At 41.8% G+C, this 20,954-nt stretch overlaps 1 protein-coding gene across 2 annotated transcripts in view; it reads left to right on the plus strand.

Moving 5' to 3' along the window:
• Positions 1 to 20,712, plus strand: part of LHFPL6 (LHFPL tetraspan subfamily member 6) — a 224,312-nt gene extending 203,600 nt beyond the window's left edge. For both annotated transcript variants that reach the window (XM_082675805.1, XM_082675806.1), the window contains exon 4: positions 19,609 to 20,712. In XM_082675805.1, the coding sequence (XP_082531931.1) occupies positions 19,609 to 19,727 (119 nt within the window). In that variant the 3' untranslated portion in view covers positions 19,728 to 20,712. The remainder of the gene's footprint in view (positions 1 to 19,608) is intronic.
• The last annotated feature ends 242 nt before the right edge of the window (positions 20,713 to 20,954 follow it).

The raw sequence follows: 20,954 nt of genomic DNA on the forward strand, positions 1-20,954 counted from the left end.
GAGAGGGAGGCTGAGAGAGAAAAGGAAGGAAGAGAGAAGATAAAAAGGATGAAACCCTATGGCTCATTTTTGACCACTAAAAGGCAGCTGCTATCATGTTTCTGTATCTACTTGGCCACTGGTATCCTGGTGAGAATCATGACATTACTCTCTAAGGGACTAATGGCTTAACCATCTCCTAGAAGGTAATCAAGTTCAGGGTCATAGTTTAAAAAACCAAAAGCCCTGGTAGATGAAAGAAGAAATTGCTTTAAATCTGTCCTTCCTGAAGTCTTTTTTGGTCTGGTTATTTTAGAGCAGGATCTTGCCCATTGTTGTATCCGTGCCTTTTAAAAACCTAAAGTGGCTTGCAGTGATTTGCAGCAGTGGAATTCAGCGCTAGCGGAAGAAAGGAAATGTGCTTAGAAAACCTGCAGGAGATGAGAAATATGATTCTTCCCAGTAGTTTGGTGGCCATATCTTAATATTGAGATATTAGGAAATATTAAGATATGGCCACCAAACTATAGGGAAGAATATGTTAGTCTGTCTTTTAAAGGTGCTTCTTCATTTTTTTTTCAATGTTATCCTTTTCTAAAAACAAAAAATGATATACCTGAGTGGTGTGCCATTTTAGACTCAGTTTACGGAAGGAAGTCTAGGAGATTGAACTGGTTCATTCTCGTTATTCTTTTGTATTATGTGCTCTTTACTATTTCCTAGTATGTTTCGTTTGAATATTAATCTGGGGGTAGAAATGCACTAACACTAAATCTAACGGCTTTTGATGTTTTAGATCCTCTCTCAGGAAGGAACTTTGTTTAATCGATTATGTTAACAATGACTATGAGAAGCAGCAATGAAGACAAATTGGCTACATGAACATCATCTTGAATCAATATGTAGATTTATTAAGTGTTTCTGATAGTTAAGGATTTAGGGATAAATCTATTAATTAAAAAGAAGAATCTACTGCCCACCCCCAACATCCCAAGCTGACAGTTCCTTCTGATAATGTAATACAACCCCTTTGGGAAATCTCCTACCAGCTCCCTGCCCTCAAGGAGATTACAGTTGAGAGATTTCACACAGATTTGTCTTAGACCATCCTCCTATCTAATTATCTGTTCGTTCCGAATAGTAACACTGAGGAAAGACGTTTCACTGATGTTCCTGGGAGATGTGTCTGTATGAACGTTAGAGGAGAGTTCTTTCAAATCTTTGTATTGTGGCTCTTAATCTTGGGAGAAATATTTCTGCCCCAGAATTGAGAATTCACATTACTGTGTTAACTCCTCTGTTAGTGACCTTCCTGTGGGTTTTTGCCTTTGTTCGGTAATAGAAATAGAAGATAGAACTCTTAACAGGTCTCCTGTGAGGAAAGGGTCATTGGTAAGCATTATTGATGAATAACCCATCAAAAGTGGTTTTAGAATAAAACCAAAAATGTAACAAAGTAATCAAAGGGCTGATCTGACATTTCACCTGATTTTTAACCTGGTAGAATGTTGACAAAAACTAATTAGTATAGAGAATTTGTAGAGTAAAACGCATTTGTCAGATCTTTTCAGAAAATTCTGTACAAATGAGTTATTCCAGATAAATGAATTTTCCTCTTAAAGGAAAAAACATGGACTGGATTTGAATCTCCGTTTCACTCCCCAAGAGCTGTTTGATTCTGGGCAAGTTATTTGAGCTCTCAGAACTTCAGTTCTTCAGTCTCTAAAAGAAGATAACAGTACCTGCTTCACCTGCCTGTTAAAAGGATTGAAGGGGGTAGTGGAAGATGCTTTTGCACATGAAGACGTACAAATAAATATCAGTTCCTCCTTGCTGTCTTAAACACCAACACACTTCCTGCTTTAATCATGTTGGAAAAGTTTGAGGATGTATCGTATACTTTTCCATCGCTTTAGCCAGAATATATAAAAGATAAACAAGACTTAAAAAAAAATCATTAGCGGCTATGCTGTCATACGAAGTCATCCCCAAGAGCCATGGACATTTGTTGAGTGATTTGCCCTTTTACTAAATAACCAAGACTGAAAAAACTTTGAGTTCTTTCTGCTTTTTTTGTAGTTGTTTTGCAACAGTTTTATGTCACCCTGTCAGCGATTATTCATTGCAGTTATTAATTACCCCTTTCTCTCCTGTTCCTTCACTTCTAATCTGTGTCCTTTCTCAAGTCATCGTACATCATCTTAGAAGCATGCTTTAAAAAAACACAGTTCAGCTCTGTTTCTGTGCACTGTGCATCTTTGAGGCACTGATTTTTGTATGTTCTGGACAGGGTTTTTTTTCAACCTCTTGATTTGGGATCATGCTTTGGATAGCTGCTACGGGATATCTTAGTACGTAAGCTGCTTGGGTTAGCAACTGGGTGTTTTGATGACATTGGTAATTGAGTGGAGCGGAGGACAGGTGTTATTTATTGTTTCCTATAATAACGTCTCCCTCTGGGGCACAGTGTGGGTGGATTCGCTTGCAGCCTGTTATAAAAAAAGTGGGGATCCGTAAGCTTAGGTTCCTTAACGGTGACACAAACTTACTGAGTTTACTGCATCAGCCCCTGTGGGATGGAGTCTTCACCAGATGTGAAGCTCGTGCTGGTTGCTGTGCTGAGGGTAATAATCCAGTCCCCCATCTCCGATCCAGAAGCCTCCTAGCTTTTGCCAGCATCCGTGAAAGTGGGGCAGCCTAACTGGTTAGCTTACAAGTAGAATAAAATCTCAGATTCTTCGAAGTTCTTAAGACCACTGTTCCGATGCCTGTCATTCATTTAAAAATACTTTCGAATAGACAGACTGAGATGTGTGTGTGAGTTACAGGAAGTCACAGCTCAGGTTCAGATCCAGAGTGGAAACTCAAGGCTACTATTACCCATATCTCGACCAACACCAGAAGCCTCACTATTAGTATAGCCATGGTCAGAAATGGATTTTAATAGTGCAATTGGTGTTTTATTATTAAAACTGGTGTTTTAATGGTGGAATTGGATTTTAATGGTGGAATTGGTGTTTTACTTATTAGCATCATACATGTTAAAAATGGACTGTCATCGGTGAAACTAAAGATATTCAAGATTGGGCTTCCCTGGTGGCGCAGTGGTTGAGAGTCTGCCTGCCGATGCAGGGGACACGGGTTCGTGCCCCGGTCTGGGAAGATCCTACATGCCGCGGAGCGGCTGGGCCCGTGAGCCATGGCCGCTGAGCCTTGCGCGTCCGGAGCCTGTGCTCCGCAACGGGAGAGGCCACAGCAGTGAGAGGCCCGCGTACCGCAAAAAAAAAAAAAAAGATATTCAAGATTATGGATTGGCTTAAAGAGCTCGAGATACTCCCTGTACTTACAGGAAAGGATTTAAACAGCCATCCAGGCATATAGCCATTATTGTAAGTCTGAAAGATATTTAAAATATTTAACAACCAGTGTGTCATGGGCCTTGACTATAATCCAAACCAAAACAAATGCTGGAGCTCCCGAGGGGCCCTGCTCGGCCAAGCACTAGCTCTTTGCCTCCTGGGACATAGGATTCCCCAGGGTTCCCTAGGCCAGAGGAGCGAGGGGCCAGTGGGGCGTGTGGAGAGCTTGGCGCAGTGGCTGTGTGTGCGCCAGTGCGGTGATACGTATTTTGAACAATGAGAACAGCTTTACTACAGCACTCCAGCTGTGCCCATTCTGTCCTCAGGAATGGCGGTCAGAGCTTGATCATCCCAAAGGACTCCGTTTCTAGTCTTTGGTTCAGAGGATTTGGGGTTATTTGTTGCCAGAAGGAACAGAATTCTTCCCGGAACCTTGCTTCATTTGCCTCCAGTGTGTCTTTCATGCAAGATGGTAGCCCAATCACTTAAAATGAGAGGCAGCTAGGATGTAACTAGCTCTCAGAACAGGTTGCTGAGCTGACGTGTGCCTGCTGTTTGATAAGTGTGTGTTTAACAAGTGTCGGTATGTGGAGCAGGATGTGGTCTGAGACTCGCTTTCATTATAACTTGGAAATGAGGTTGTTGGAGAGTAGCTACGCCTCACCATCCCTCTTGCTTCTTCAGTGGGTGTTGTAATTTACCAGAGTCTCAAGGTTGTGCTTGACCAAACTGGATTAAGTCCGTTCCCAAGAGCTACCTTACAAGCAAGGAGCGATCATCAAGGGAACCTTCTGGACCGAGGGCAGCTACCCAAGATCAGAGCAGCCCTTGCGGCCACACATTTCCATTTCACTGGATACAGAGACTATATTCAGAGGCTGCTCGGTGGCCAATGAAAGCGTGACAGGTGCAAACGGGAGGGTAGATAAAATGCCATCCGGCTGGAAACCGGCACCTCTTCACGTGGGATTGTTGGAAGATTGGCGGCAGGCACAGGCCACACTGGGAAGCAGCAATTAGAGACAGCCTGGGTCCTTTCACACTCATCCATGAGTCAAAGGAGCTGAATTTCAGGTAGTTTCAGCCTTTATAAATGGCAGCTATAGAAAGAAACCAAAGGATAATCTTTATCGCCAGGCACCGAATAAGGCACCGCTGGTTATCTCAGCCACCTCCACATGGAGTTGGGATTCTGTGTCAGTTCACAGCATGAGCACAAAGGCCAGTGGTACACATTCTGTGTATGGGGCCAATGTGTGAGCCTTATCATCTGAACAACGGCATTGTCTCTAGTGAAACTTTTAGGGCGGATCCGGTGCTAAGGGGCAAGAACTAATAAACCAGCGCGCCGGCAGAGACTCAGCTGGCCAGACTGGACAAAACGTAAACCGTCTTTATGGGTAAATCGTGCAAATGTATAGTAACAGAACTATCCACCGGGCTGTGGAACAGAGGTCCATTTGATTGGTGTGATCATAAGAATTCAGATGCTGCTGCACTCACCCTACTTTTCTGAACTTCAACTGAAATGTAATCACTTTTCTGAAGGCACTGGGGTATTTTTATTTCTCTTGCTGTTCCTCTGTTTTGTGGGAGTGCTGTGTAGGCAAGGCACCTCTGCCACCATTTTCGTGGTTATGTGATTCTGACAGGGGTTTCAGGATAAGATGATGCAGCGCCTGATTTAGTGTAGAGTTTAGAAGGAAGGACCCTGGATGGATCTGACATGAAAGAAAGCAATAAGCAAGTTTGGTGTGGTACGCAAGGGAGACCCCTGGGTGCCCAGGTGTGAGTGGAAGTGAAAAAGCATCGGTTCCCAGGCAGCCACGCCCAGCAAAGTCACCTGGTGTTCTAGTTCTCAGAGCTTCCAGTTTCTCTGATGGACCCATCTCGGCTCTGTTCTCTATCCCACATAACACTGCTCCTTTTCTGTGAAATTGTGATAAAATATATATAGCATAACATTTACCATTTTAATCATTTTAAAGTATACAATTCAATGGCATTAAGTACATTCACAGTGTTGTGCAACCATCCGCACTGTTTCCACAGCTTTTTCATCATCCCAAATAGCATCTGTACCCATTAAATAATAACTCTCCATTATCTCCTACCTCCAGCCCCTGGTAACCACTCTGCTGCTTTCTGTCTCTATGAATTTGCCCCTTCTAGGTACCTCACGTAAGTAGAATCATACAATATCTGTCCTTTTGTGTCTGGCTTCTTGCACGTAGCATAATGTCTTCAAGGTTCATCCGTCTTGTAGCATTCTCCCCTTTTTAAGGCTAAATAACAGTTCACTGTGGACGGACCACGTTTTGTTTATCCATTCATCTAACCCTGCTCATTTGTATCTAGAGCTGTTTTCACACTAGTGATTTACTTAAATGGACATGAAGTCCATACGTCTAAATGTACTGGTTTGCTGTTAAAAGAGGTTGTTGCTTTGCTTTTTTTCCCCTCACAACTTTGTAATGATTGCTTTAGCTATGTGAAATTAACTTTAAATGTGCAAGCAGGTAATTGCGTAGTGCAGAAACTTATTACCCAAATAGGACTAGATTTTTGGTTAAGAATAACCCAGCATCAGCACCCCGCTTTAGATTGGGACCTGGGAAATGTTCCATTAGAAACAAAGAGAAAGACTCTCCTACTGAAGAGAACACATTCAAAAGATCTGGGAAGGTCACTTTAGTCTCCCGGGCCGCAGGGTCCTCATCAGTGAAATACAGATGACCTAGATCGAGAATCCACAAACTATGAGACAAATCTGTTCTGCCTGTTTTTTAAATAAAGTTTTATTGGAACACATTTATGCTCGTGTGTTTACTCTGTGTCTGTGACTGCTTTTGACCTAAAATATTTACTCTCTGGCCCTTTTGAGAAAAAGGTTGCCAACCCTTGATCTAGATGGTCCTTTTCCAGTATCCCTTTGACTCTAAAATCTGTGATGATGTGCTAGGTGGCAGAAGGAGTGAAGAAAGAATAAAGTCAAAAGGACACAGAAATGGAGGTTGATGCACTGGCTCTTGACGAGGCTTGAATGTAAAGATGCCTCTGTCCTGTTCAGGTTTAACCCCTTTACTGCAGTCCTCATTCCTCCCGCCTTCCTGTCTTGCCTCAAGCACCCACGGCTGGAGCTGCCTGGGGACAACTTTGATCGCACATAAAAATCCCTATGGGGCTTCCCTGGTGGCGCAGTGGTTGAGAGTCCGCCTGCCAATGCAGGGGACGTGGGTTCGTGCCCTGGTCCGGGAGGATCCCACATGCCGCGGAGCGGCTGGGCCCGTGAGCCATGGCCGCTGAGCCCGCGCGTCCGGAGCCTGTGCTCCGCAGTGGGAGAAGCCACAGCAGTGAGAGGCCCGTGTACCGCAAAAAAAAATCCCTATGGTCTTTCTCTTTTGGAGCACATGCTTAGCTTGTGTGAACCTTCTATATATAAATTGGAAAACCCTTTTCCTTCGGTAGGAAGGAAAGAGTGTATAACCCCTACATCTTCCCAGGCCCAAGGAATTTTGTGGAGGAAAATCGGTCCTCTGTGCCCACGTGCTGCTCTGTTCTCCCCCAGGGAACATCCTGGAGAAGACAGAGCCCCGTGCTCAGTTTCCTGGGTGTCCTGCACACATATTCCTCCCAGTTGCCGTTTCACAGCGTTTCATGATCCATGCTAAAATGTCCTCCTTATTTAGGTGGATTAAATCCACAGGCTGTTTGTTTCATTGGCTGTCATGTTTTAATTACACAACAAAAATTGTCATTATGCAGATTTCTCATGTTGCATGCCATATTTTACCAACGTATTGAGTTCTTGCTCTCTATACTTACAAGTATAAAATTCTCCCACTGGTTTTATTTTAATTAATTAATTTATTTATTTTTGGCCATGCAACATAGCTTGCAGGATCTTAGTTCCCCGACCAGGGATTGAACCCCGGGCTCACAGCAGTGAAGTGCGGAGTCCTAACCACTGGACCGCCAGGGAACTTCCCTCCCACTGGTGTTATATGCAGATCCTCAACCTATGAAGGGATTACATCCTAATAAACCCATCGTAAGTTGAAAATACCCTGAGTTGAAAATGGATTTACTGCACCTAACCTACCTACCATCAGAGCTTAGCCTAGCCTACTTTAACGTGCTCAGAACCCTTACATTAGCCTACAGTTGGGGAACATCATCTAACATAAAACACTTTTTTATAATAAAGTGTTGAATATCTCTTGCAATGTATTGAATACTGTACTGATAGTGAAAAACAGAGTGGTTGTAAGTGTATCGGTTGTTCACCCTCGTGATCGCCTGGCCTGTTGGCAGCTGTGCTCACTGCCCAGCATCAAGAAAGGGGATCAGACTGCACATCACTAGCCCCCGGCAAAGACCAAATTCAAAATTCAAAGTACAGTTTCTACTGAATGTGTATTGCGTTCATACTGTCACAAAGTCAAAATATTGTAAGTCAAACCATCGTAAGTCAGGGACCATCTGTATATGTATATATAGGTATATGTGTGCGTGCACATATATATTTGTGTCTACATATATAAAGTTTTATATTTATTTCATTTTGGTTTTGAAATGATTTCAGATTTATAGAAAAGTTGCAAAACTAGTACAAAAACTTCTCATATACTCTGCACCCAGATTCCCTTCATGTGAAGTATCCTCATCATATTTGCTTTGTCCTTCTCCCCCTCTGTCTTGCTCCATTATCTCTCCCTCAGACAGGACGCCCCATGCCTAGATACTTAAGTGAATAATTCCTTAAAATAACATTCCTTTATGTAGTAGTAAAATTATCAAAATTAGGAAATTAACGTTGATACAGTACTTTAACCTACAGATTGATAAATGTGATTATAAAATTACACATGAGAGAGATGGAATTTATTTTTCTCATAACGGGTATTGTTTGTTCTGAACTTTATTTCTACTTCGTGGTTTTCCATTTTCAGAAAAGAACAAACATAAAGTAGTATTTTAAATCTCCAGGTGCTCAAAAAGTTTTTTTAAAAAGCTTGCTGTCCAAATCTACACTCCGATATTAGAACTTAAGATTCCAGAAAGTATTCATAATAAAAATAAAAGTGATAATAATAAATCATAATGTCTTTTCTCCCCTGATGTGTAGTTTGGGGTCAGAACGACTGAACCTTATATCAAGTCCAGCTGCTGTTCTTTTCGTGAATTAGAGCAGCTGTGTAAGTGTGGGACCTCAGATAGGCACTTTCTAGTAAATCCCTAAGTTGATGATGGCTAGCACTGTTTCCATGGGAGACGGTAAATAGTACCTGGGAGAACTCTTTTTTTCTTTATTTCTCAGGTCCTCTCCCTAAAGGTGGAGCCAAAAACATGTCTATAGGGACAAGAGAGACACAACAGAGCAAATTAAAATTATGGCTCTCTAACAAAATCTTTGTGGGAATCCAGAAGAGAAATTTATGCCATTGAATAGAATAGAATGAATGTGTAATTTAGAAGGTTTTTTCCCCCTGAAACCTGAGACCCATGTAACATGAACTCATATTTGAGTACAGTCCTTGCACAGCAGTCATTTCCCATCACGTACTCGTCTGGCCAGCCCTATCAAAATTGACTGTAACATATCTCCTTAGACGCAGTGCTGTTATGAGTGCTTTGCAGAAACATATCTTATCTTTTCCAGAGAGTAAATCCCTGCTCCCTTGGACGTGCAGGTTATGGAGAGTACTTACAAATGCCATAGCTTGAGTGTGCCAGCTCTTACCAATGTACACATATGCGTTATATGCTAACTCTTTACATTCCTGGATACCTCCGGGGAGAAAGTAGGGCAGACAAAGAAGGTGGAGAGTCTTTTTAAGAGTCTATTTGTAGAAGTGGGTCCAGTGCTCCAAGCTAGACCCTTATACACTGAGATGTACTATGTGTTTGGGGGGAAAAGGTACCGTTCAACTCCCAGGAGAGTTCAAATCCAACTGTCCAGTCCCCTAAACCTGGGAACGAAGGGGCAGGAGAGGTAGAAGATATAGCCAGCCTCACTCATGAGAGTCAAGAGTGGAAGTTCTTGAGGAGAAATGCTGGGTCTGTCCACTGTGCTGCACTCTGGAAACAGGAGGCATGAAGGTGGCCTCCGCTGCCTGGGGCACTCTGTGCAGACTCAGTGCTCAGTCTTTGGAGGGTTCTACCATTGCACGTCCCTCCATACTATCTACTCTTGGGAAGCGCCCATGGGGTGCTGAGATCCCATTACTGAGATCTGCTTGTGGACAGTACCTCCTAGAGTACATCTCAGGGAGTACAGTGTAAATGGTGCCCTGAAGTTGTGTCCAGGTCGACCCTGGTCAGCAATGTGAGTTTATGCTTCTCGTCCTAAACAGACAGAAACAAGCAAAGAGCATTAAAATGAGCCGCATCTCACAAACTATCTTCCCTCAGCCTTTTTACTTCTACATTTTTTGCCCAGCGATCAAGTTTGAGTTCCACTCATCTCTTTTCAGACACAGGTGTCATTTTAACTCTTTGTTCCATTAAAAGTTTGAATTAAAGCTTTTGTGTGTTTTAGGTCAAATGTTTAAATCCTGTTGTTGTTGTTTTTCACTAGCAACACCTCTGTTCAGTAACTTCCCAAAAGAACAAAAGGAATTGGTCCCACTACAGATTCTTTTGTTCTTGCTTTTAATGCACAGGGCAGACAAGATGGTCTGAATATGAAGAGGTAGGAAGGAATTTACTCAAGAGGAGAGACTTCCACCCATGGCATTTAAGAATACAAAAGTTGGGCTTCCCTGGTGGCGCAGTGGTTGAGAGTCCGCCTGCCGATGCGGGGGACATGGGTTCGTGCCCCGGTCCGGGAAGATCCCACATGCCGCAGAGCGGCTGGGCCCGTGAGCCATGGCCACTGAGCCTGCACGTCCGGAGCCTGTGCTCCGCAACAGGGGAGGCCACGGCAGTGAGAGGCCCGCGTACTGCAAAAGAATACAAAAGTTTTTTTCTCCCTCCACCTTCCTGTCTTCCTGATTTGTACAGCAAAAGGGATGAAATCTGACATGCCTGCTTCTTCTCTACACAAACGTTGCATTGATATCTTTACATGCTGAAAAACTTTAAATATCACAGATGAAAGATATTCTGCCTGATAAGTGAAGGCAGTCAGCTTATATCTGGACTCAGGCACCCGTGGCCACAAGGCTGGGAACTCAGCAGTGACCCAGTGAGGAAAGAAGTGAGCTGGGAACGGGCAGGGCTCAGGTTCAAATGCAGAGCATGGGGAAGGTCGAAGACACAGGGAGGTTTGCGTTGGACAGCATCAGTCGGGGGCAGGACTACCTGTGGGACCCTGTTTTGTGCTTAAATGAGCACTGGGACAGCAGGAGGCACTGTGGCAAAGTCTCTGGGTATGAGGATGGCGCGATGGCCAGGGGTTTACAGGCAGAGGGGAGCTGGAGGGTGCCCAGGGCCTGGAGCCCTTTCTCAGCTCCGCTCCAACGGGGGCAGGTCAGAAACATCCAGTTTGACAGCGTGCCCATAGCCAGTTATCACCCAGGAAAAATCAATTATCTGAATTTGATCAAGCAAGCTTATTGGACCCCACTGCCTCACATCCTCTAGGGGGATGGGATTGCCAAGAGAGTGCCAGTTTGGTTTCATTGGCCCTGAAATTGGGAGAGCCAAGTCTGCAAGATGCAGGCCTTTAATAACTAGAATTGTGCAAGGTACACACGGGTGCATGGAGGCTTCTAAGGAGACTGGTAAATTCAAAGATGCAAAATATATCTTTTTTTTAATTTTTTAATTTAATTTTATTTACTTTTTATACAGCAGTTTTATTAGTTATCTGTTTTATACATATTAGTGTATATATGTCCATCCCAATCTCCCAATTCATCCCACCACCACCACCCCCCAATCAGTTTCCCCCCTTGGTGTCCATACGTTTGTTCTCTACATCTGTGTCTCTATTTCTGCCCTGCAGACCGGTTCATCTGTACCATTTTTCTAGGTTCCACATATATGCATTAATATACGATATTTGTTTTTCTCTTTCTAACTTACTTCACTCAAAATATATCTTATTTCTTTGTGGCATGTAAGTTCTAGCAGAGACAAATGGGAACAATGTGATACAGATCTTCCTAAAACATATCTGAGCACACAAAAAAGTTTTGGAACTGACTCAAGTTCAAGTTCAAGCTTCATCATTTATTTGAGATACTGGGCCAGTGACTTATCTTGCATGTTAACTCAGTGTCTTCATCTTCAAAATGGGAATGATATTGAGAAAGTATAAACAGATTTGCTTCTCTAATTTCTTGAAAGTATCATAGGCAAAAATGGTTAAATGAGATGCCACTTCTAAACTGGTTAGCACCTGGCTCACAGGCTGTCCATGACAACTATTATATAATTATTAATTTCAGATCTCTGTTCTCAGCACAGGTATAGTGTCTGATAGCCATTCACACCACAAATATGTATCAATCGTCTGCTGTGGTCCAGGCATCATTGTACTGAGCTTTGGGATACAGGAATGAGACAGGCAGTCACATGGTAGGCTGTGAAAGAGTAATCAAATAAAACTGATCACTGGAATTTCATTGTTATTTGTAGTAAAGCTGGGTTCTTTGTACCTTTTCTTCTGTCTCTGTTACTAACAGGAGATGCGCTTAAAAACTAATTTGAGGCACCCTAAAGAATCAGCCACACCTCTCCCAGCCATCTTCTTCCCGGGGCTGCCCTGGAATGCAGCCACAGGACCTTTTCCCATTGATTAACCTCCATTTTATCTGTCAAGGGTGGCATTCCCCGTCGTTGAAAGCAGCAGTTTGCCAACCCAGTGTGCTTGGAGTCCTGTTTGATGGAGCATTACAGAGAGCAAAAGAGAAAGTTTAACAGATTTGCTTCTCTAATTTCCTGAAAGGATCCCAGACAAAACTTGTCCTCTAGCAAAAAGCTTTCGATTTGCATTAAAATAACAAGAATGTTTTGCCACGACAGGGGAAGTGAGAGGCCAGGGAAGAATGGTCCTGTATTCCCTGGTTTCCTTTGGTTCCGTTACTACTCATGGACTACAGTAAGGTTTAAAACATATTAACTTAAACATCTGCTCTTTCCTAATAGCCTAATGTACTCAGAAAGACTTTTTCTCCTATTACTGTAAAACACAGTGCTAATTTCTTATTATTGAGCGTGTGGGTTTTAACAGTGGAAGGAAACAGTGGAAGAAGAATCTTTCTTCTCCTTTGAAGAAATTCGAGGTACATTTACATTTATAGTTTCATGAAAAAAACTCCCTTTTATATCTAGTTAATTTTGTTAACTGAATTTCTAACAGACGTGTGTAAAATATACAAGGTATGGCTTCAAAATAATGCAACTGATGTGAGTGATACTCAAGAATCAGTCTTACTAGAACATAAGCTTTGTAAAACCAAAGATGCTATCTGCCTTGTCCCCTCATTGGTCTCCTGTAATATTGCAACACAAAGAGTAGGTGATCAAGACTTACCAATGGCTGTTGACTGTCTCACATGTCTCTACACCCGTGTAGGGGAACATTTGAAGAGGAAGTCTCCAGGCTTCCAGCTCTCAAACCCTGGAGGTGGTCACACCCAACCCCATCTCCTGCTTACACGCACAGTGGCATCCATCTCTTACTTGAATGATACTTTAACGAGACCCAAATCTGCTTACGTTTCTCCATCACATTTCCCATCCCCCTGGTGCAAATACACTCTTCCCTGGCCTCCCACATTCAGGCTTGGCTAGCCCCTGCCAGGTCTCAGCTTAAATTTCACTTCTAATTTAAGGCTCTCCTTCACGGACCTCACTGTATAAAAGTCCTTGTGATTTGCTGTCTTAGCATCCTGGATGCTTTTTCTTCAAAGCACATATCACAGTTATCATTATATGAATATCTAAGTAATTATTGTTTAACACACCCTTGACTAGACGATGGCTCCTTGATAGCAGGGGCTGTATTTATCTTTTTCCAAAGTAGATCCCTCGCATCCAGTGATTCCTAGTTGGAGTGGGCGGTTAAAAAATATTTGTTGTGGGAGATTGGGACTGACATAGACACACTACTATATATAAAATAGGTAACTAATAATAATCTGCTGTATAGCACAGGGAACTCAGTGCTCTGTAATGGCCTACATGGGAAAAGAATCCTAAAAAAAAAAAAAAAAAAGAGAGTGGACATATGTATAACTGATTCACTTTGCTGTACGCCTGGAACTAACACAACATTGTAAATCAACTATATTCCAGTAAAAAAATTTTTTTAATTTGTTGAATTTATGAAAGAATTGAGGGAGGGAGAGAGGGTGGGAAGAAGGGACTCCAGAATCAGGGGATGGATGACTTAGTGTTTCTTTAGATTGGCCTAAATTTTATTGACACGTCTTGATCTTACTACACTGACCTTGACCATTTTTTGTTTCTCTTAAGATATGTGTGTGTGTGTGGTATATGCTTTTGTATATTTTTTTGAAGTTAGATTGATGAGGTGGCCATATTTCTATACAATCCAAAATACCAGAATAAATCCTTATTGATTTAATAATGATTTATTTTATCAATTACTTAGCAAACCAACGTCTTCATATCTGAAATAGAGGAATAATTTTCTTTGAAATCACACTGATCATTAGTTGCTCATTTTGGATCTTAGCCAGTTGCTAAATTTAAACCACAAAATGTATAAATCACACACATAAACTAGCACGTGTGTGTAATTAGCAGCAAGATTGTGTAACATCCTCAAACATTTTCTATGATAGTACACTTTTTGAGTACCTTTATTTGGTGTCCTACCTTTCCATTTTCATATGACGGACGGTTGGTCTGCTGAGTTGACTACATGTTTTATGACACAAACAAGAAAGGCTCCAGAAACATAATAGTTATTAGAAATGGCACATACACACTTATCAAGGCAAGGAGTTGGATTGGCCCCGGGAAGATGATAGCATAGCAAGGATGTGCTGAAGGCTCTATCCTGGCTCTGGGTGTTTCAGGGGATGGCAGGGCTTGGGTGGGTAGGTGGATGGGTTAAGCCTCTAACAACTGAAGAACCTTCACAAACCCTTATCACGTTAAAGAAAAACAAGAAAGACTGTGTTCATTTGCTCTTCTCTGAAATTGGGTTCCCCAGAGCTGAGACCCTGAGATGAGGATTCCTGTCCAAGGGATCAAGGAAATGAGCTGAGGAGAAACCAGTAGGAAGTGGGAAAGCAAGATAGTGAAAGCGTAGACACGAAGCGAGAGTGCAATTCCAGGTGAGGTCCCAGCCTCAGTCTGGACTCTTACGAGCTCTGGAACATTCATGCCACAGCAGAGTTTGTCCCACCTGGAGGCAAGAAGGAGGGCTTTCAGACTCCTGCACCAGCCCGTCAGTGGCTACCAGTCCCACCAGGGGTACTTCAACTTTCTGAGAGTTGGAACAAAGTGGCCCCCCAGCTCATGGGTCCTCTGAAGAGGGTTGCAGGTATAAGCTGTTAGGAGCAAAGTACAGTCAGTAGCTGATGGATGAGAGCCCAGAACCAGCAAAGGGATCCAAAGGAACTGGGTGGAGCATCTGCACCATCTGCTACAGCAACCCTGCCAGTTCAGAGCCCCTAAGATTTCAGCTTACGCTATTTTATTGACTTTTCTAGAGGAGAGAAAAAGTTATACTGTCTTTCCTGGGTTCTCTGATAGTCAATGCTTTAGTAGCTTTTTTTTTTTAATCTTTATTTAACACACGTGACTACTGTTACATACACTTATTATTATTTTTAAAGAAGATGTTGGGGGTAGGAGTTTATGAATTAATTAATTCATTTTTGCTATGTTGGGTCTTCATTTCTGTGCGTGGGCTTTCTCTAGTTGCGGCGAGCGGGGGCCACTCTTCATCGCGGTGCGCGGGCCTCTCACTATCGCGGCCTCTCTTGTTGCAGAGCACGCGCCGGCTCAGTAGTTGTGGCTCACGGGCCTAGTTGCTCTGCGGCATGTGGGATCTTCCCAGACCAGGGCTCGAACCCGTGTCCCCTGCATTGGCAGTCAGATTCTCAACCACTGCGCCACCAGGGAAGCCCACATACACTATTAATAAATAGCCTCACCAACTACTTTTTCTTGAGTGAGTGTCCGATAATTAGTAAAGAATTCTGTACTCTACTTTTCATGTTAGGTCATGGAAGATCAACACCTTATTATTAATGGACAACTGATTGTGTTCTGTGTTATGAGCCTTGTACTGAATGGACTGACCACAGATTTTGCTGACTTTTTGGTTCTAAACCACCTGCCATCTCTCAGTTACCTATTAATTCTCCCTCCTAGATTTGTTTAGTCCAGCTAAAGAATAATTCCAAATGGAGATTATTCCCAAGACTCACAGCCATAGTAGCCTACGGCTGTCAGAAAATCTGGTCCATGAAGGAGACTCTGTTACCCTTGAAAAGACTGATTCTACCTGTCAGTATTAATGGAGGTCGTTGTGCCAGTGAGACCCAGCCTGCGGTGGAGATGTGCTCTTTCAGGATCTATTGTCCTTTTAAATTGAACACACTCTGTACAAAGCTATAAACGCACAGTTGGTCTGGGCACTTCTCTCCAGAAGTTCTGTGTCAAATGAGACTGGAGTTACTCTTAAAATCCCATACTTTATCTTTGAAAGACTAACTGTCTGCCTACTTTGTTTCCTTTCTTTCTCTCTTTCTTTTACCTTGTCTTTCATTCAGCATTTATTTACTGAGTGCCTACTGTGAGCCAGGCACTGTTGTAGGGGTACAGTAGGGAACAAACTATACAAAGGTCTCCCCAAATTGAAACTTTCATTCTAGTGGGATAGACTGAAGTTAAACACACGCACACACGATATTTACAAACCATGGCAAGTGCTACAAAGGCAATAAAGTGAGGTGAAGGAATAGAGTGACTTTGATGAGACAAGTTGGGGGTGGGGGGCAGGTAGATCCCATCTGAGAAAGCTCCAGCTCTCTAATGATCTGGAAGTAGAATTTTTGGGGTGGAAGGAATAATGAATGAGGAGTACTGGAGCCAATACAAGCCTGATGTGGTCCAGAGAAGACAGCCAGTATGGCCAGAAAGAAGACAAGAGGGAAGGTGGTCATGAGGTCTGAGAAGTAGGCAGATGCCAGCTCCTTCAGGGGCTCACAGGCCTTTGGAAGGAGATTGCATGTTTGAGAAATCATTAAAGGATTTTAAGTAAGAGAGCGACTTAACATGATTGATTTTTGAAAAGATAGCTGCCCTCTTTGCTGTTGATGATACTATAAATAAAAGCAGGGAGACAGGAAAGCAATGGCAGCAGGTAAGACTGCCGGGGGTTGCTATAGGCACTTGAGGAGTGGAGGCACACAGAATAAATTGTGGAGAGAGACGCAAAGGACTCGTCACTTACTATACAGGTGAGTCCTTGGGCAGGTTACTGAACTTTCCTTGGCCTTAGTGTCCCCATGCGAATGGTGGGGATGATACTCAGGTACCTACCACATCGTGTTCTTATGAGGATTAAATGTATTAATATTTGCTCCACGAAAGCTCTTCTACAATTCAGAGCAAATAGTAATCAATCTGTGTTTTCTGTTTCTTAATTTTTATTATTTATTATTGGATACGGAGAGGGAGAAACCAAAGTTGCAGGCTAAACGTATCCTATTGTCTGGTACATAGGTAGTGCCCTAGAGTACTTTTAAGATGTGGAGGCTCTTGGTCTAATTTTGTGGCTATTGACTTATGGTGACTACAAGCCAATGACTCAAGCTTTGCCTCACCTCACCTTCTTATCTGTAAATGGGGCACATGCTAACTACCGCCTCAGTAGACTTCAGTGAAGATAGGAAGTCAAATTACATGCTACACCTAACAGTCTTTGTAGTTTTCAATAGAGAAGTTATTAATGAACAAGGTAAAAAATGACTGACATGTAAAAAAAAGATATGGTTTTCAAACTATGGTTTGTATGTTCAATGACTGTGAAATCCAAGCATCTGGTTGTATGTGTTTTAGCTAATGTAATGGATAAAGAAAAACAAAAGAAAAGGGAGAAAATGGTGGTTGTTGGAGCATTGTCTGATTTCTGGTTTTCTTAAGACTGACTAAAAAGGGGATTCAATTAGGGCAGAAAAGACAATGTTGCATGAGAGATATAGAGGACTTCCTTACTGTACATGCAAAAAGAATAACTTGAATGTTGTTTTAAAAAAAGGATTAATGAATGCGGAAACCTATCCCACTAATTCAAGTAGGATGTTTTGGGTCAGTGAGTTCTTATTCTTAGAACCTGGTACCCAGATTTGAGTCCTGACTCGAAAGGCACCTCCATTGCGTCAAAGTTTTGGCAGTTATGGATAAAGCTGCTATAAATATCCAGGTGCAGACGTTTGTGTGGACACAGGTTTTCAGCTCCTTTAGGTAAACACCAAGGAATGCAACTGCTGGATTGTATGGTAAGAGTATGTTTAGTTTTCTAAGAAACCACCATACTGTCTTCTAAAATGGTTGTAACATTGCACATTCTTACCACCAATGTATGAGAGTTCCTGTTGCTCCACATCCTCGCCCACATTTGGTGGTGTCCGTGTTCCAGATTTTGGCCATTCTAATAGGTATGTAGCGGCATATCACTGTCATTTTAATTTGCATTTCCCTGATGACATGATGTGGAGTGTCTTTTCATATGCTTATCTGCCATCTGTATATCTTCTTTGGTAAGGTGTCTGTGGTCTGAGGTGTTTGGCCCATTTTTTAATCAGGTCTGTTTTCTTATTGTTGAGTTTTAAGTGTTTGTATATTTTGGATAACAGTCCTTTATCAGATGTGTCTTTTGCACATTTTTCTCTCAGTCTGCAGTTTTTTTTTTTTTCATTCTCTTGACATTGTCACAGAGCAGAAGTTTTTTTTAATTTTAATAAAGTTCAGCTTATCAGTTAGTTCTTTCATGGATTGTGTTATATCTAGAGTCATTACCATACCCAAGGGCATCTAGATTTTCTCTTATGTTATCTTCTAGGATTTTCATAGTTTTACGTTTTACATTTCAACCTGTGCTCCATTTTAAGTTGATTTTCGTGAAGGGTGTAAGGTCTGTGTCCAATTTCCCTTTTTTGCATGTGAATGTCCAGTTGTTCCAGCACCATTTATTGAAAATACTGTCTTTGCTTCATTGTACTGCCTTTGTTCCTTTGTTAAAGATCAGTTAACTATATTTATGTGGGTCTGCTTCTGGGCTCTCTATTCTGTTGCATTAGTCTATTTGTCTATTTTTTCACCAATATCACACCATCTTGACTACTGGAGATTTATAGTAAGTTCTGAATTCAGGTAGTGTCAGTCCTCTAACTTTGTTCTTCTCCTTCAATATTGTGTTGGTTATTCTGGGTCTTTTGTTTCTCCATATAAACTTTAGAATAAGTTTGCTGATACCCACAAAACAACTTTCTGGAATTTTGATTAGAATTACATTGAATCTGTAGATCAAATTGGGAGGAACTGACGTCTTGACAATATTGAGCCTTCCTATCCATGAACATGGAATATCTCTTCATTTATTTAGTTCTTTGATTTCATTCATCAGTTTTATAGTTTTCCTCATAAAGACCTTGTTCTATTTTGTCAGATTTTTACTTATTTCATTTTGCGGGATGCTAATATAAATAATATTGTGTTTTTAATTAAAAATTCCACTTGTTCATTACTGGCATATAGGAAGCAATTGAATTTTATATATTACCCTTGTGTCCTGCAACATTTCTGTTGTCACTTAGTAGTTCCAGGAGTTTTTTGGTAGATTCTTTCACTTTAGCATTATTATTCAAAGGGATCTCCTCCTTAGAGTGGCCCTTTTGCAGAAACTGTATCTATATTTAGGACTTACCTGTATTTTGAATTTTTTTCTAAGGTACCTCATTATGCATATGAGTTTGGGTGATTTAAATCGGAACTAATACCTTCATCTCTCCTATCCTGATTGCTGTTATTCCTCCTTTTCTTCAGCCACGGGAGTGAGCATTGCAGTTGGGGAGAAAAGGTTTCTGTCACTAGCTAGCAGGAGACATAGGCCTTGAGGTCCTTCTGAAATGCCCACAACTATTCCGGCTTTCTTCCATCATGGGATAAGTTTCATCCCTTGTTATCATTCCATTTGAGTGAGTGTCACATTTCTAATGAGTATTTCCGTTTCACCGTGGTACACCAGGAACACACACCCTGGGAGAAATGACAGAACCTCCTGTAAAATCATCCTGATCTGTGCCTGCTTTCTCTCCTTCTCTTGTGTCCCTAGGTAAGTGTGAAATCGGTTGGGCCTACTACTGCACGGGAGCAGGTGCTGCCACCGCCATGCTGCTATGCACATGGCTGGCTTGCTTCTCGGGCAAGAAACAGAAACAGTACCCATACTGAGATGGAGCCACCAAGAGCAAACAGAGGAGAAGACGGGCTGAAGGGGCTGGGAGGGACTGAAGCATCCAGCTATTCTCAAAAGGTGGAATAGTGGTTCTAAACCATACAACACTAACGAAATGAAACCCAGTGGAATTAAAAACATTATACCATGGGGAAGGGTTGCGCAAGGTTTGTGAAAGAAATGTAGAGCATGGAATGATAGAGAAAAATGGACCAAAGGCTAAAAATATTGCAGGGTGTTAGGTGTTTCTATCCCACAGAGTATTGTTGATGTAGAACACACACATACACAAAACAAATCTATATATGCAGCAAACAAGGATTTTTTTTTTAAGGATGATGACTCAGAGAATCAAAAGGGCTAGTAGAAACAGTATTAGGTTGGGAAGCAGGGTAACGCACAGACGTTCCCAGTAAGTCACGGCATTTCTGAAAGCACACGAGCACATACAGATGTACGCATCCACACACATGCCCACACAGACATTTAAATTGTTGCACAGTCTGTATGAGAGGTTTAGCAGTGCGTTACTCCTCTGTTTTCTTTTTAATACACATTTAAAATACCATATTATCACTTTATAAAGTATACGTTAAACCTAATAAATGGACCAATAAGCCACTCTTATCAGTATTTTGTATACTCTGCATAAACTCTTTATGCCCTCAACGTGTTTTCAGTGTTTATGCAGATCTTTAGAATTAAGCCTTTGTATTTCAATATTATTCAAAATATATGCAATATTTCTCTGAGTAGCTTCTGCTATGGTATTCTTACGAAGTAAAGGGGCAACTTTCTGTCCACTGTAGGAGAGAATTCAGTTGAAGATGTGAGAGTAATGAGAGACATTTTCCAGTCACTAGATCTTGTTTTCTTTCATCCATTATTGTACTGTGCTGTACCACATTTATTCCAATATTCATTTTGTAAAAAATAAAAACGTGCTATTTTGTTTGTATTTGAAAAGCTCTGTGAATAAATTCTCTCTTTGATCAGTAGCTCCGTGTGTCATAGAGTGTTAATTCAGTTATGGGGTTCGCTTCTTTAATTTCCTAAATGTAGCCTTTCAGCTCCAACTGTCCTGTAAATTTTCCATTTCATTTTTAGGCCTCCTATTCATTCACCCACTAGTCATCCAACCAGGAGTTATTCTCGGCACACAAGGTGTTACAGGTAAGACATAATTCCTGCTTTCAACTTAAATTCTTTGCAACCAGAATTCT

Source organism: Grampus griseus (genome assembly GCF_964374135.1).
Source record: "Grampus griseus genome assembly, chromosome: 18".
In the NCBI taxonomy this organism is placed as follows: Eukaryota; Metazoa; Chordata; class Mammalia; order Artiodactyla; family Delphinidae; genus Grampus; species Grampus griseus.